The 14,273-nt window shown below is 49.9% G+C and overlaps 5 protein-coding genes across 5 annotated transcripts; 4 read left to right on the forward strand and 1 right to left on the reverse strand.

Annotated features, from left to right (window-relative positions):
- Positions 1 to 1,955: 1,955 nt before the first annotated feature.
- Positions 1,956 to 3,517, forward strand: xanG (cytochrome P450 monooxygenase xanG; the record flags this gene model as incomplete). Its single annotated transcript, XM_033565565.1, has 2 exons — positions 1,956 to 3,416; positions 3,485 to 3,517. The coding sequence occupies 2 exons, from the start codon at positions 1,956 to 1,958 to the stop codon at positions 3,515 to 3,517; spliced, it is 1,494 nt and encodes a 497-aa protein (XP_033431322.1).
- A 2,253-nt stretch (positions 3,518 to 5,770) lies between these two features.
- ATNIH1004_000862 (uncharacterized protein) lies at positions 5,771 to 6,573 on the reverse strand (the record flags this gene model as incomplete). Its single annotated transcript, XM_033565566.1, has 2 exons — positions 5,771 to 6,007; positions 6,031 to 6,573. The coding sequence occupies 2 exons, from the start codon at positions 6,571 to 6,573 to the stop codon at positions 5,771 to 5,773; spliced, it is 780 nt and encodes a 259-aa protein (XP_033431323.1).
- Positions 6,574 to 7,034: 461 nt separating this feature from the next.
- ATNIH1004_000863 (zinc-binding alcohol dehydrogenase family protein) lies at positions 7,035 to 8,167 on the forward strand (the record flags this gene model as incomplete). The annotated part of the gene is made up of 2 exons (XM_033565567.1): positions 7,035 to 7,552; positions 7,636 to 8,167. The coding sequence occupies 2 exons, from the start codon at positions 7,035 to 7,037 to the stop codon at positions 8,165 to 8,167; spliced, it is 1,050 nt and encodes a 349-aa protein (XP_033431324.1).
- A 578-nt stretch (positions 8,168 to 8,745) lies between these two features.
- ATNIH1004_000864 (cytochrome P450) lies at positions 8,746 to 10,262 on the forward strand (the record flags this gene model as incomplete). The annotated part of the gene is made up of 5 exons (XM_033565568.1): positions 8,746 to 8,998; positions 9,060 to 9,128; positions 9,186 to 9,335; positions 9,392 to 9,787; positions 9,850 to 10,262. The coding sequence occupies 5 exons, from the start codon at positions 8,746 to 8,748 to the stop codon at positions 10,260 to 10,262; spliced, it is 1,281 nt and encodes a 426-aa protein (XP_033431325.1).
- A 688-nt stretch (positions 10,263 to 10,950) lies between these two features.
- On the forward strand, positions 10,951 to 11,676 carry ATNIH1004_000865 (DsbA family oxidoreductase; the record flags this gene model as incomplete). Its single annotated transcript, XM_033565569.1, has 2 exons — positions 10,951 to 10,995; positions 11,047 to 11,676. 2 exons carry the CDS (start codon positions 10,951 to 10,953, stop codon positions 11,674 to 11,676), a joined length of 675 nt encoding a protein of 224 aa, XP_033431326.1.
- Positions 11,677 to 14,273: the final 2,597 nt, after the last annotated feature.

The raw sequence follows: 14,273 nt of genomic DNA on the forward strand, positions 1-14,273 counted from the left end.
TAAAGGACCGGGGCCATATGAACATTGTCGATGGCAGATCCGACAATTTCTGGGAGCAAAAGCGGAGTTGACATGTTTCGATGAGAATGGGAAATGGCGGCTATCATGTATGGGGGAGAAAGGAAGGGTAGAGCCAACAGTGATGTTCAGTCAAAGAACAGATAATTTTTAAGTCTTTCAGGGGTAAATTTTGCATGGCTTCAAGCGGGGCACTTGGTGGGCAATGTTTTTAATGTCATATTAGTAAATCCTGTAGCTAGGGACGAAACAGTAATATACAAAAGAGTCAGCATAAATAACGTGGAAAGAGGGGGAAAGATACATAGCTCACGTACCAAAAGAGATGTTGTTTAGAGCATTTCCTGAGTGAGAAGACTGTACTTTCTGTTTAGAGAAACTTTCTCTCATTATATACCCTGAACCAATATCAGCTATCAGCTCAGGCGGACGAGAGACGGTATAGAGGTGTGTGTGGAGAGCAAAATCTTGTCCTTTCTGGGTTTTAAATCAGTTATACTACAAGCCCTGCGGCTACGCCACGACCTGTCGAAGCATATTCGGAATTTTTGAGCCAGTAGGACTGCTCTTTTCCCTTTGTATTTTAAAAAAATGGCTCAAAGCTCTTACTAGAACCTATCAGCGGTCTTAGCAGCGGCTATATCCCTTGATCTACAAATCTATCGTCTGGTTTGATTTGGCGAGGCGCTAGCGCCTCAGGCTTGCCACCAGGCAGGGATGATAACTACTGGGCAGACTATCCTTACAGTGGCGCAAAAAATGTCTGAACTCACCCAGCCTGACCGCCCGCTCTACCCTCCTACCGCCTACCATATCTACCATACCTACCTACCCAAGCTGCCTTACCTACATACCAACACATTCTTGCTTTGACCGGCAGAATTTGACTGGTTAGGTAGGCGGAGTATGGAGACAGGTGAGCGGGAGTTAAAAACATTTCTCGTCGTACTCCGGAGTACTGTACTGCTGCAGGTGTTCTTGCCAAGCAAAACCTCAGTCAGAAATTGGCTTTCATTGGTTCATTGTACTCCAATCTGTATTTAGGCACCGCAGTGAACTGCTGCGAGGGTTTGTGCCATTGTCAGTGTAATCTTAATTCTCGCAATGACTGGCGAAACGTTCCTTCGGCTGTTTACACGTGGTTTATGATTGAATTGGGTGTGAGATGCCTGTTGTGAAAAGTACAACTATCTGTGAGCAATTTCATATGATCTATTTTCTCTCATTTAGGTTTTCGTCACAAGAGGACTCCTTACAGGACTCTTACACAAGGTTAGAACAGGCTGCTTGAAAGAAGTCTCGAGTGGCTGCAAGACAAAATTCTTTGACTTGCAGCTGTTCCTTGCTTTCGATGAACGAGGAAAGGCAAAGTAGACAGTTTGCTTAGTAAGAATTTACCCTCGTCTAAGCCATATCGATTGATGCATGCAGCCACCGACGCGTGGATGCCAGACGGCTGCCCAGTCAGATTCTCTGGTAAATAAGAGTCGGCTGATGGCCTGTACATTGGGGTTGGGCAGTACGTTTAGCTAAACGTTAAACAAGAACGTTCAGGGGAAGAAGAATGCCGGCATGCCAGGCATGTGGGTGAACTCCTGTATGACGAGCTGGCCTTCCGATAGGTAGGATAATCATCACGGCCTGCGTCGCTTGGCCTGATCGACCACGTCTAGTACTGCTTTCCCCTTACACCGCTCATGGCACGTCGACAGATCTCGCTGGCGGTGAGAAGAATGTAAGCTGACGAGCCCTCCTTGCTGGGTGTGGCCACAGTCCTCGGCCTCTGACCGATGCATCCATATCCGCCGTTAAAATACCATGCACGCCGTCAGTCAGTAGCGCCTAGCGAGGGTTATTCGAGGGATACTCGTCGGAGCGGCAGAGTAGTAGTATCCATTGATTGTCTTCTCTGTGCCTGTCGCTTTCGCAATATCGATATGATTCTCAACCTCCTCACGCTGTTAGTCGGCCTGGCATTGGTCTACCTGGGGCTGACCTCACGATGGCATCACAGCGCCATTCCCACCGTACCTTTCTGGATTACTCTCTACGACATGTGCCGTGGTGTGGGCCGCACCGAGTTCTACGAGACCCGATTGCGGCCGCGACTGGATGAACATGGCGCCGTGTGGATGTGGAACGCTGGCCGTTGGGTGGTGCTCGTCACCAAGCCCGAGTACCTGGCGCACGTCTTCCGCCATGAGAAGACAGTGTCCAAGGCGGGTTTCGTGCGTAAGGTCCCCTGGGGAGTGCTGGCCCGGCTGTTTGGCGAGAATATCATCGATTCGCACGGAGCCACCTGGCATCGTTTCGCCGCCATCATGCGTCCGGGCATCCAGAAACCACGCGATATTCGCTCCCTGTGCGACCGGTCCGCCCGTCTAGCATCCCTGTTGCTACAGACGCAGCAGTCCGTCACTCTCTCCTCCTTCTCCTCGGCATCCACGGCGTCCGATGAGCCCAGCGGCGTCGTCATCGAACCGCTGCTGCAACGATGGGCACTGTCTGTCTATGGCGACTACTTCCTCCATACGGAGCTGGGCTGTCTAGAGACGCCGGGTACTACTATCGACCGACTCGTCACGGCCGTCAAGCGGTCCATTCCGCTACCGCTGGTAGGCGAGTTCCCCGTGTTGGAGCGTTTCCGGTGGCTGCTCCCGCATACGCGGCGCGGGTTTGCAGCCGTGCAGCAGTTCGAGGAGCATCTGATCGAGCAGGTCGACCAGGTGTCACCCAGTCCTGCTTACACGTCGCTGTCCCCGGGAAACAACAAGCTCATCCACCGACTGAAACGTGCGCGTGAGCAGGGCCTACTGTGCGAGTACCACTACCGGTCGAACCTGAAGATGATGACGGTGGCAGGGCACGAGAACGTCAATCTGGCACTGACATCTGCCCTCTGGGAGCTGGGCCGTCACCCCCACGTCCAGGAGGAGCTGCGTCAGGAGATGGCGACTCTACCGGCCGTGTACACCGTCGAGGAGATCGAGCGTCTACCTCTCCTAACCGCTGTGATCTACGAGACGCTCCGTCTCTACCCCCCGCTGAGCCAGCTAGTCAACCGCGTAGCTCGGGAGCCTTTCCCTCTGACTAAGGACGTGTGGATTCCTGAAGGCACCTGGGTGGGTTGGAACTCGTACGGGGTGCACACTAACCCGGCGATTTGGGGGCCCACAGCGCGTAGTTTCCAACCGGCACGCTGGGGGATTAGTCTCGCTAGCATCAATGATCATTTCCGGTTGTATCAGGCCCGTGGGTACTTTATCCCGTTCAGTGCCTACTCGCGTCGGTGTCTGGGGATTGGGTTCGCCATCTTGCAGATGCGTATTGCATTGGTGGAGATCCTGCGACGGGTGTCGTGTCGACAGGATCCGACTTATAATTTTTCTCCTACGTTGGTAAGTCTATTTCACAGAGATATATTGTACTGTGTGCTGACGATGTAGCCTGCGACGTTGGCCCCTAGAGGGTGTCGACTAATTTTCTCACCTTGCAATGAGGTGGAGGAGACGTTACATAGTAATCTATAATTAGCAGTTAAAATACATGAAGCATACGAGCAGGAAGACGGACACGCTTGACTACCGAGATAGAATGATGGCAACAATCGTTGACCATTTCTCTGGAATGTTCCGCCACCCCCTTGCTTCAACTTGTTGAGACGAATACAACAAGGTTATACGCTCATTATGACAGTTTGAATGGAAAATTATCCAAGTGGTATTACGTTGAGTTCAATGATTGCGTACCTTACCAACGATATTATATCCATAGTAGAGAGAAAAAAAAAAAAAAACTAAAAAAATTCTTATGTTCGTAGGCGGAGTTTGTTCAGGCATGCCCTCCGTCAATGCATCTCGTGGTCGAGCGGTGCATTGCAGGAGTTGCAATTAAAGCCATCATTGTATCTGCATGTCACAAGTTAAGAGTTCTTTACATCTTGTATAGGCAGCTTCGCCTTCTATAGTGCGGTTGCGTGCCGGGAAACAGGGACTTACATAGCTGTCAAGAAGGGTATTAAACCATCGTATACAAAAGTTATTTACAGACAGTCTACTTTCTGTTTCAGAACAGAACAGATAAATAATAATTAGTTGGTATTGTTAAATAACGATTAACGATGGTTTTAAAATAGGTACAGTGTATTACACAGCGGAACGGTTGTGGAACGGTTCTGCCTCGGTTTGTGGAACGTATTGTTTGGTAGGGCATAGATTATTTCACATTAAAAACCTCAGAATAGTTAGAGAGTACCAACAACCAAAAGGTTTTAAAGCATATAAATATATATTTACTATTTACAAAGCGTTACAAATCCTTTTACTAATAGTTATGCCTCGCAAGGTTAATGCTGTTGTTCTCAAAGGTTGCACTTTATTAGCTCTCAGAAAACGTGAAAATTCAAGTTTATACTACTGTATCCATCCGTTTCGGGGTAATTCCACTAAATAGCTCTTTGCAGAGCACATCCTTACTCAAGCTCCATCTAAACGCTTGACTGAATGTCAGGTGCTGAGCCCGTCAAAACCTATATAATAGGCTACTTACAAAAAGCAATCGTTGAAGGGAAGAAAGAAAGAGGAAAATGAGAATCACGTCTCGTGGGTCGAGGGCCAATAGAGACAATAGGGACAATAGGGAAGGTAGGGACAATAGGGATAATAGGGTCAACGGGGTTAATTAGGAGCCATCGCTTCCCTTAGATTGCCGGTCATAGAATACCGTGAGGACACTAGTTATTCCAAGTAAAGATGGAGTGTTGCTTAATCAATACCCACTATCAGCATCCGATCCTTTCTCCAAGAGCAGCTTACAATATCCTGGTCGCCTCGAGCAGAAGCTGCCAGGAAACGGACCATCTCATCGGAGTCCAAGATCGATTGCCAGCTTTGCACATGTCAACGCCGATATGCTTACAATACCTGCCAGGGAGCCAGTAAGCTTCCGACATAGCCCGAGGGTCAATTGGTTTACATACCTATTCCAGTACACGCAGTTCTCATCTAGTTTTACTGCGTGCCGTTGCTATACCGCTTCCACCGAGGCTGACAGACATCCAGGCCCTCTGCGTCGGCCAAGCAGTGTTCAGGAGGCAGCTGGCCCCCACCATGGAAGAATTCAGTCTTCACTGCCGAGTTCCAGTTCGCAGTTGAAATCACTATCAGATCATTTGTCCGAAAAGATCTCGCTCACGGCGGAGCTGGAATCGCTTTCGTTCTGACTCTCTTTCTTGCCGGGAGCGGGGCACCATGGTCGAGACAACCCATGGGAAACTTGACAACGTCATATTCCACCACTCTAGAAGTGTAGCGTGCAATTTTCTGGAAGTTTCTCGAAGAATCTTGCCGGCAAGATGAGATCATTAAATTTACCACGCCTCCCAAGCCCTCCTACTGAACAGTGATTAGAGAATATAAGAGATGGATTGGTAGGATACTTTCTGTATAGTCACTACAGAAGCCCTCTGCCTCAAGCACAGGGAAATGAGAATATAGCAAGAACAAAGTATATATTCCTAGGAGAAGCTTGGACACTACTTCCTCTCTGCGGGGTTTAACGCGTTTCATGCTTTTGAGTGTCTTTTTATTGCCTGCTAGAGCTCGCTGGTAAACCTGCTTTGCCTCCTTGAGTTTGCCCTGATCTCTATAGAGAACCCCAAGATTCTTGACTGTATCCAAGGTGGATGTGTGATCCGCTACTAGTGCCTTCTTATAGCCTTCCAGAGCTCGCTGAAACATCTGCTCTGCCTCGTTCAGTTTGCCATGATATGGTAGAGAATCGCAAGATTGTTGACTGAATGGAGGGTGGATGTGTACTCGGGCCCTAGTGCCTTCTCCCGGCCTTCCAGAACCCGCGTGCTGGAAAATAGCTTCTCGCCATCCTTCATCAGGAGGACCGAGGTATACTCCGCTCCATTGTCGATGCGCGATGTGAACTTCGTATAGGAGAGGGAGTATGGGCCTGCCGTCATGCGCACCGCGTTCATCGCCTTTAGACACGTGAACCAATTACCCAGTGGAAATGCCGTGCAATGTCCGTGACTACGGTCTCCGACGGCCGGGTCTGCGCGTAGGCGTAGCGGGGCAGCGTCTTGGATGTGATCATGATATTGCCTTTGAGGTCCGGGGTGTCTATCCCCAATCTCACGCGGCTCATGTCCTTCGAAATCTCAAACGTATAGCTGAAGCCCTTTCCCTTCCAGAACCCACGGGTGCCGTCCGCGCAAGACGTCAATATGGATTCAGAGGCATAGTCGACCCGTCCGAAGCGAGTGCCATTCGCATATGCCAGCTCGGCCGAGATACGCAGGTTCCCCGACCCCATCAGAGACAGATCAGGGTCCCGATAGAATCCGAAAATAAAGGCATTCATTCCATCGGCGGAGACACCATCGAACTCCCACTGTTCGCCGGAGCTGGCATTCAATGGCAGTATCTTGGGGGCTTCAAAATCGTCCATGGGGCTGGTGAACAGCCAGATCGGCACGTTCGATTTGGCGACTTCGTAGGCTTGTCGTGCAGTCTTCCATGCCGCCAAGACCGACTTGGGCTTCATGCGGCCAGTAGGCTTCCCAATGGCCGGGGAAGTCGTAGTCCCAACATGCTGCCAAGTGGGAGACGCTGAGGATTGCGGGATAGAAGAGGTTCTTCATGGCCTGAATGTGTCAATGTGAATGTGGTTGGGAATTCAAAAGAAAGAGGACGCTTATTTGGCAAGACGTTCTTGATCATAGTTCACCAGCTGTCCTATATGAACCGGTCATTCCCTGCCCGCAGTGCCGAGACCGAATCCCCGAAATCGACTGATAGTCGGCGTTGATGATCAATCCGAACAGACGACCAATCCTATGTACACCAAGCATATCAGCTTCCGTGAGAATCAGGCCGTTTCACCCTTCATTTTTATTGTGTATGTTCCCCAGCACAGAGACACATGCCCTACAATGTCTCCCATACTGGAAACACACATCCCTGCCTCCATCCCAAAAACCCAGACCGCCATCCTCCAAGGCGACGATGGTGTTCTCGAGATCACCGAGGGCGTTCCACTACCGCATGTCCCACCCCGACCGGACGCTTGTCCGTGTTATTGCCGTAGCGCTGAACCCATGCGACTGGAAAATGCCGGGGCAGTTTCCGTGCAAAGGCGTCGTGAACGGTACCGACTACGCTGGCGTCATCGTCGTCATTGGGCCCAAGGTTGCCGACCTTGCAAGTAGGCCGCGATGGAAAGTCGGAGACGCTGTGTTTGGCGCTTGTCATGGCGCCAATTCGATTGATCCGGAAGCGGGATCGTTTGCTCAGTACATCCGAGCGGACCCGGAGTTGCTGTTCAAAAAGCCGGACTATATGTCTTGGGAGACAGCAGGCGCATTTGGGGCAAGCGGTCTTGCAATGCTGGGTCTGTCGTTGTTCTGGGAGGGGGGCATGGGTCTTTCCGGGTCGCCAGATGAGCCGGCAGAGGAGCCGGAGCAGGTTCTGGTTTACGCTGGAAGCACTTCAGTTGGGACGTTGGCGATCCAGCTCCTGCGGATGTTTGTCTTACTCTCTTACTCTCTGTCGTTCACAGAGGACATCATCGTTGATTCTTAAAGAGCTAACCGCGACCACGATCTAGTTACGGACACATTCCCATAACGACCTGCTCGCCGAAGAACTTCGGCCTCGTCAAGTCATATGGCGCCGAAGCAGTTTATGATTACCACTCTGCGACCTGCGCTCAGGAAATTAAGGAACACACCGGAAACAACCTGGAGTTTGTGCTGGATCCCATGACAGAGGCCAAGACCCAGCGTCTCTGCTATCAAGCCATTGGACGCGGCGGTGGACGATATATTGCGCTGGAAGTATGGCAGCCCATGAACCACACTCGGCCCACAATCGACCCGACCTTTATCATGAGGTCATCCATCATCGGGAGCCGGATTCCCTTGGATAATGGGTATGACAGTGAGGCGAATCCCGAAAAGAGAAGGTTCGGTATACAGTACTACCGGGACGTTCAGAAGCTGTTCGATGCACGTAGATTGAGACCCCATCCGGTGAAAGTTATTCCAGGGGGCTGGCAGGGCATTTTAGACGGACTGCAGCTGCTGAAAGCTCGGGCAGTGTCGGCACAGAAGCTGGTTGTGTTTATAGGGACGCTTTGAGTGGCCCGGGGCCAGTAACACAGCTTGTCGTTGACTATTGATAATGTGACCGGTGGCAGTAGTTAAGACGGCAGAAGATGTTTATACAATCAATCGAACGTATATGGATTCGCCTCAATTCTACTGGCACGTAAACCGAAAATACATCGGGGTTCGTACAGCCGGGCCGAGGTCGGAGTCGGCCCAGTTGATGGGCACGCCGAATACCCCGAATATATATCCACTAAAACGCCTGCAGGCAATAACGTAACAGCACCACATTTCAGTTCTTGATTGCAAGCCTCCTAGCGAGAACCAAATACAGAGATGGCTTGGATTACTTATATTAGCGTCCTTACAGTGATAGGCATTGTCGTCCGTGCTCTTATTACGGAACAAGAAGGCCGCAGGCTCGCCCATATCCCCCTAGTCAAATTCGACGAAAATGACACGCAGGAAAGATATATCACGAGCACGAAGGATATTCTATATTAAGGATACCTGAAGGTTCGCATTATGAGTTTCATGCCAAATTCTGCCCTGCGACTAACGCTGAACTTCGCCATTCCTAGTATGGCAAGGATGGCAAGGCATTCAGGATGAGAAACCCGGTCGACGAGGGACATCCCCAAGTAATCATGGCAAAGCGCTACCTAGACGATGTGAAGAACGCCTCGGAGTCCCTGCTCAGCTTTCCGCTTTATTCAATCCAGGTAGGGATTCGCAGCGGATATCGAAGAGAAAGCCGGTTAATGGGATATTTTCAGTCGTTCCTCCTGAAATACAGTGGCTCTGTGATTCCATCTTCTATCGCAACGCAGGTCACCCGAATTGATCTCAATAAGAATTTGGGTAAGTGGGCCTGCTCCTCGCACATTCGACTCTAGTATGCTCAACTACATTGCGTGTACAGGGGAACTGGTTGCGCCGATGAGAGAGGAGTGCATCGACACGTTTAAAACAGTAATGCCAGAATGCAAAGGTAATTTCCACGTCAAAAGCTTGCTCATTTCCAACCACAACCACTGACACTGCCCAGATTGGGCACCTTTGAAATTGTGGGACGTGTTTCTACCGATGATCTCCCGCATCACCGGCCGAGTGCTCGTGGGCGAGGAACTCTGCCAGAACCCCGAATGGATCCAACTAACAATCGCTAACACACAAGGGATTATGAAGTCCTCGATGGGTATCGGGCGATGTACCCGGCCCGTTGGCAGTGGTTGGCCCCTTGGACGTATCCAGGCCGAAAGGACCTGATTAACCTCCGCAAGCGAGCGGCACGGCTAATCGAGCCCGTTTACTTGCAGAGATTGGCGGCGTACCAGGCAGGATCTTCTCATCGACATCGAGATTCGATGCAGTGGTTCATAGAAAATTCCCATGAGAAACCCCTGTCGCCGGCCGAGGTCGCCGATGCGCTACTATTTCTCTATATGGCCGGGATTCACAGCACCAGCGCGACGATCGTGTCTATAGTCTATGATTTGATTGCGCATTCCAAGTACGTCCCGGAGCTGATTGAGGACATCCGACAAACGCTGGCCGAGTCTCCCGAGTGGTCAAAGCGGAGTTTGTCCAAACTCCGCAAGATGGACAGCTTCATGAAAGAAAGCCAGCAATTGAATCCAGTGGGATGTGGTAAGTCATCGGCCGTTTGTCAATCTGCTAGACTTCGATGACTCAAGGTTTCAATCTGTTAGTGACCGTCCAACGCTCAACTGTCCGTCCCTACACTTTCTCGGATGGCCTATACCTTCCGGCCAACACCTTCCTGTCCTTCCCGACCTATGAGTTTACCCACGACGAAGAGACGTATCCAAAGCCATTTGACGGCCTTCGATTCTACCGGATGCGCGAGGAAGGAGATCCTAGCAAGTTTTATTTCGCGACGGTGTCGAACGACTCGACGAATTTCGGCGCAGGGTTCCACGCGTGTCCGGGTCGGTTCTTTGTGGCCCACGAACTCAAGATTATCATTTCAGAGCTCTTGACGAGCTATGAGTTGAAATTTGCGAGCGGCACGGAGAGACCGCCTGATTATTGCCATGATTTTATGATTATGCCGAACATGCAGACTGAGGTTCTCGTCCGGCAGAAGCAGGGTGTCTTTTGATAGAGGTGTAGACGGGCTGAAACTATAACTTACCTCGAGTTCTCGTTGGAGAGTATAGCCTACACCAAGTATCATGATGCTTTATTCAAACTAGATATAAATAATGCCAGCTAGAGTAGGAAGACAATGAAATAATAAGCAATGCTATGATAAAGCCACCTTAACTGTGAGCACGCATGTGTTGAGACTGCGTAATAATGTCGGAGCCACAGGCTCCCGAGTTGCCTCTTTAAGTAGGCCTAGCGCCTACTTGCCCTTCTTTCAGATAGAGTCATCGCCCTCGATGACTTTCACACCCGTTGGCTGTCAAATTGATCATGGTGGCCCTCTTGATGAGGTACAGGCATAATGACTTTAATATGGGGCGCCGTCGAGAAGCAAAGATCACATTGCGGAGGAGACAGTCAATGGAGACTGCGATCAGCTGGGGAGGCCGTATACTTCATGTGGCCGAGATAGTAAGACAGTACTCGAAGCAATACAGATTTTTCTAGCGTCCCGATCCCCGAAGCCCCGGAACATCTCCTATCGGACGAAATTGGGCAAAATGCTTCATAAAATTGTCTGCCTGCATGAAGTGGCTGGGATGACGACAGGGATGTCCCCGACTCACCATATATAAAACCCGCCATTACCATCATTCTTTGTCTTCAGCAACAACCTTCCTTCTCCCGGCACTCACCACACAATGACCGTCATTGAAATCGACATAGTCTTTGACTTTATTTGCGCCGTAAGTAGCACCCCTTCAGAGCCCCATCCGTTCCCGCTAACCCAAACCCAGTGGTGCTACATCGGCAAACGCAGCCTCGACCGCGCCATCGCTCTGTACCGCAAAACCTACCCGGGCGGCCGCAACGACACCATCACCATCAAATGGTACCCGTTCTATCTCAACCCCAACCGGCACGGGCACAGCGTGCCAAAGTCTGTTCTCTTCAATGAACGGCTTAAGGACAAGTCGCCCGAACAGCGTGCCGCGCTGGTCAAGCGTCTGGATAAGATCGCCCAGTCGGTAGGGGTCTGCATTAACTACGGGGGGATGATTGGGTCGGACACGCGCGATGCTCATCGCCTGGTTTATTTGAGTCGGAAGGATCCTACGATTAGTTCGGAGGTTCATGGAGAGCTTGTGGAGAAGCTGCTTGAGGCGTACCATGAACGCGAGATGGATATCTCTCGGCCGGAGGTGCTGAAGGAGGCGGCGGTAGCGGCAGGGATCGAGGCTGCGGTGGTGGAGAAGTGGCTGGCGGAGGATGTTGGTAATGTGGTTGACGAGGAGGCAAGGAAGTATAGAGAGATCGAAGGGATTAGGGGGGTTCCGAGGTTTCTTTTCCAAGGCAAGTATGAGTGGGATGGAGAAGATCTGCAAGAGTTTATGGAGATCATGGGGAAGGTGAAGGCAGACGAGTGAAGCGAACGGGGTCCTTGGCAACCATGTAAGGACTATTGGGCATGTTGATCGTTGTTATGTACAGATGGTAGTCTACCATATTCCCACAGCCGATTGCTAACGTACACGAACGGAGCTTTTTTAGTCTCGGATTGTTCATGATCCTGTGAGGTATCTGTGCTGGCTCCAGGATTCACAAGTTCACCAGCCTCTATCAGAGAGCTAGACCCATCCATCTTTTAGTGGGCTCTTCCGAAGGAATTAAATATGGCGTCTCTGGATCACAGCCGGGAAGTTGATTGCTGACTGAATTTGGAAGCAAATCTTCGTGCATATTATACCTATTCGCATTCATCAGTAACGTGAAAAATAATCGTCCTCTATGGCAGACGTACGCGTTCATTTCCCTGATCGTTAGCTTGTTGGCTTCATCCTTGACCGTATACAACGGGTCGTCGGTGTTACCAGAGAATCCTGGACAGTGTTAGCAGCGTAGATTTTGCTTTCGAGCAAGGAACCAACCAATGCATTTCGTGGGTATTCTCCCGCGCCCGAGCGGATGCCGCTTGAAGTTTCGTTGCCCGAGGCTTTCTCACGGCTTGGGAAACTCACTGGATGCGCGGCATCACCCATGATACAGACCACCTCCTTTTGCTAATAGTCGTAGGGCTGGTGAACCCACAGCCTCCACGGACGGACCTCTGTTCCAGTGTTGAAAGGTTCGAGAAGCTGAGGGTCGAGATCTGGGAAGCGGGCGAATAACTCTTCGACAGTGGACTCACTTGCCCAGTGCTGCGCACTGTAGTCTGCTTCTCACGGGGGAAGAAGCAACAGTAAGATAACAGACTGCCTCCGTGGTATGGCGAAAGGACAATCTTATGGACGTTGTTATGGCCGCCCCAGTACTCGAGGGCACTGTTCTTAGAGTAATCCATAAGGCCGAGATTTACCGCCGCTGCAGTATCGACACTGGCATGTAGACAACTCGAGTTGGCCGGCTTCTTCTCGGGGTGAATACTGTTAGATTAGTCAGTACTTGGATAGGCCTACTTAGACTGGTCGTGGATTGGATATGGGTCGATCCACATGATGTTTCCAATCCATGTGAATTATGGTTGATCCACCACCTATCCAACCCACACTTATAACCCATGTGGATTGGGTTATGGATAATAGGATATGCTAGGGAAGGTCCGAGTGAAATTTCACTTTCAATGATATTGTTGAAATGAAATGTAATTTGAAATGTAATTTGAAATGTCCTCTGAAATTTGAAATTGGGCTAATCCATATCAGGCAATATTGATATTATAATTTTCTGAATTTGTCCATACCACTCCGTTGCTGCGCGGGTTGCTCGCTCTGCAGCCCTTGAGACTTGCGCTTTAATCCACTATTACCAGCTGTGCCAGCTCTATTCTGTATCCCAATTACCCCAGTGGTTGAAGGAGGGGAAGGAATGACTGAACTCAACATGGATATTAATGGGTTAGGGCTTGAATCTTGTTGGCTTAAAGGCGAATTGAGGACTGAATTAAGCCTTAAATTGAGAGCAGATATGAGCGCAGGGCTTGCAGTAGTTGAAGCTGAATTCAACGCTGAGCTAAGAGCTGAAATAAGCGCTGGATTGGATGTTGGATTCGACGCTGGATTCGACGCATCTGACTCTGAGACCGGCTCCGATACTGGCTCTGATACTGGCTCTGACAGAGTATCTAGTGCAGGGTTTGGTGTATCAAGCACCTCAGACAAATATTCTTGGACTTGGTTGCGTCGCAGAATTCTCTCTATCTCTTCATCTTCCTCCTCAAGAAGCATCTCCTGTGTGATTGTGGTTGGTAACTCTGCCCGAATCTGTCGTTTATTGATCTGTATATAGAGTAGCTTCTCAACACGGTCTGTTTTAAGTTGATTTCGGACCTTTGTATGCTGTAAATTCATCTGTGAGAATGCCCTCTCTGCTGCTGCAGAGTTAGCAACAGTATTGCAAAGCCGACGTGCAAAGGGAGCAAGGATGGGAGCAAATTCTGCCTATTTAAGCACACATATTAGCAAGTCCGTTTAAATTAGGGCACTGACTTACTGCTTCAAGCCAAAAGAGTGGAGACTTGGCTTCCCAACAAGAAGAATTATAGAAAGCACCAGTTTTTTGTCGGAATGCAAGGAATTCATGCCAGGCAGAGGAGCTTCTGTCTTCGCTTTGAAGTGGTCGTAGAGCACCTTCTATATGGCGTTGTAAACTTTCATCCAGCTTGCCAGGGACTCTTGCTGGATCAAGATGATATGCCACCCAGTGGAGTGGTTCTAGTTGACGTAGTATTCGACTCTGCCAACCAGTACCCTCCAGGTAGGAATAAAAATCATCCTTAAAGGATGTCTGGCTAGACAGCGTTTGTAGACTTTCATGAAGAGCTAACCACCGTTCTGTCACCTCCATTATTGAAGAATTCTGGGCTTCAGATTCCTTCTGCGCAATATGCAAAGGCTTAAGAATCTTTATTAACTCCTTTAACTCCCACCAAAATGCATGAGACTTGGCAGTCTTTACTACTTCTCTTGCCTTGATAGCAGAAGATGTAGGAGTAATAAGAGCCCATTCACAGATTGCTTCCTGGCTC

Source organism: Aspergillus tanneri (assembly GCF_003426965.1).
Source record: "Aspergillus tanneri strain NIH1004 chromosome Unknown AapTan_2_pilon_pilon_pilon, whole genome shotgun sequence".
In the NCBI taxonomy this organism is placed as follows: Eukaryota; Fungi; Ascomycota; class Eurotiomycetes; order Eurotiales; family Aspergillaceae; genus Aspergillus; species Aspergillus tanneri.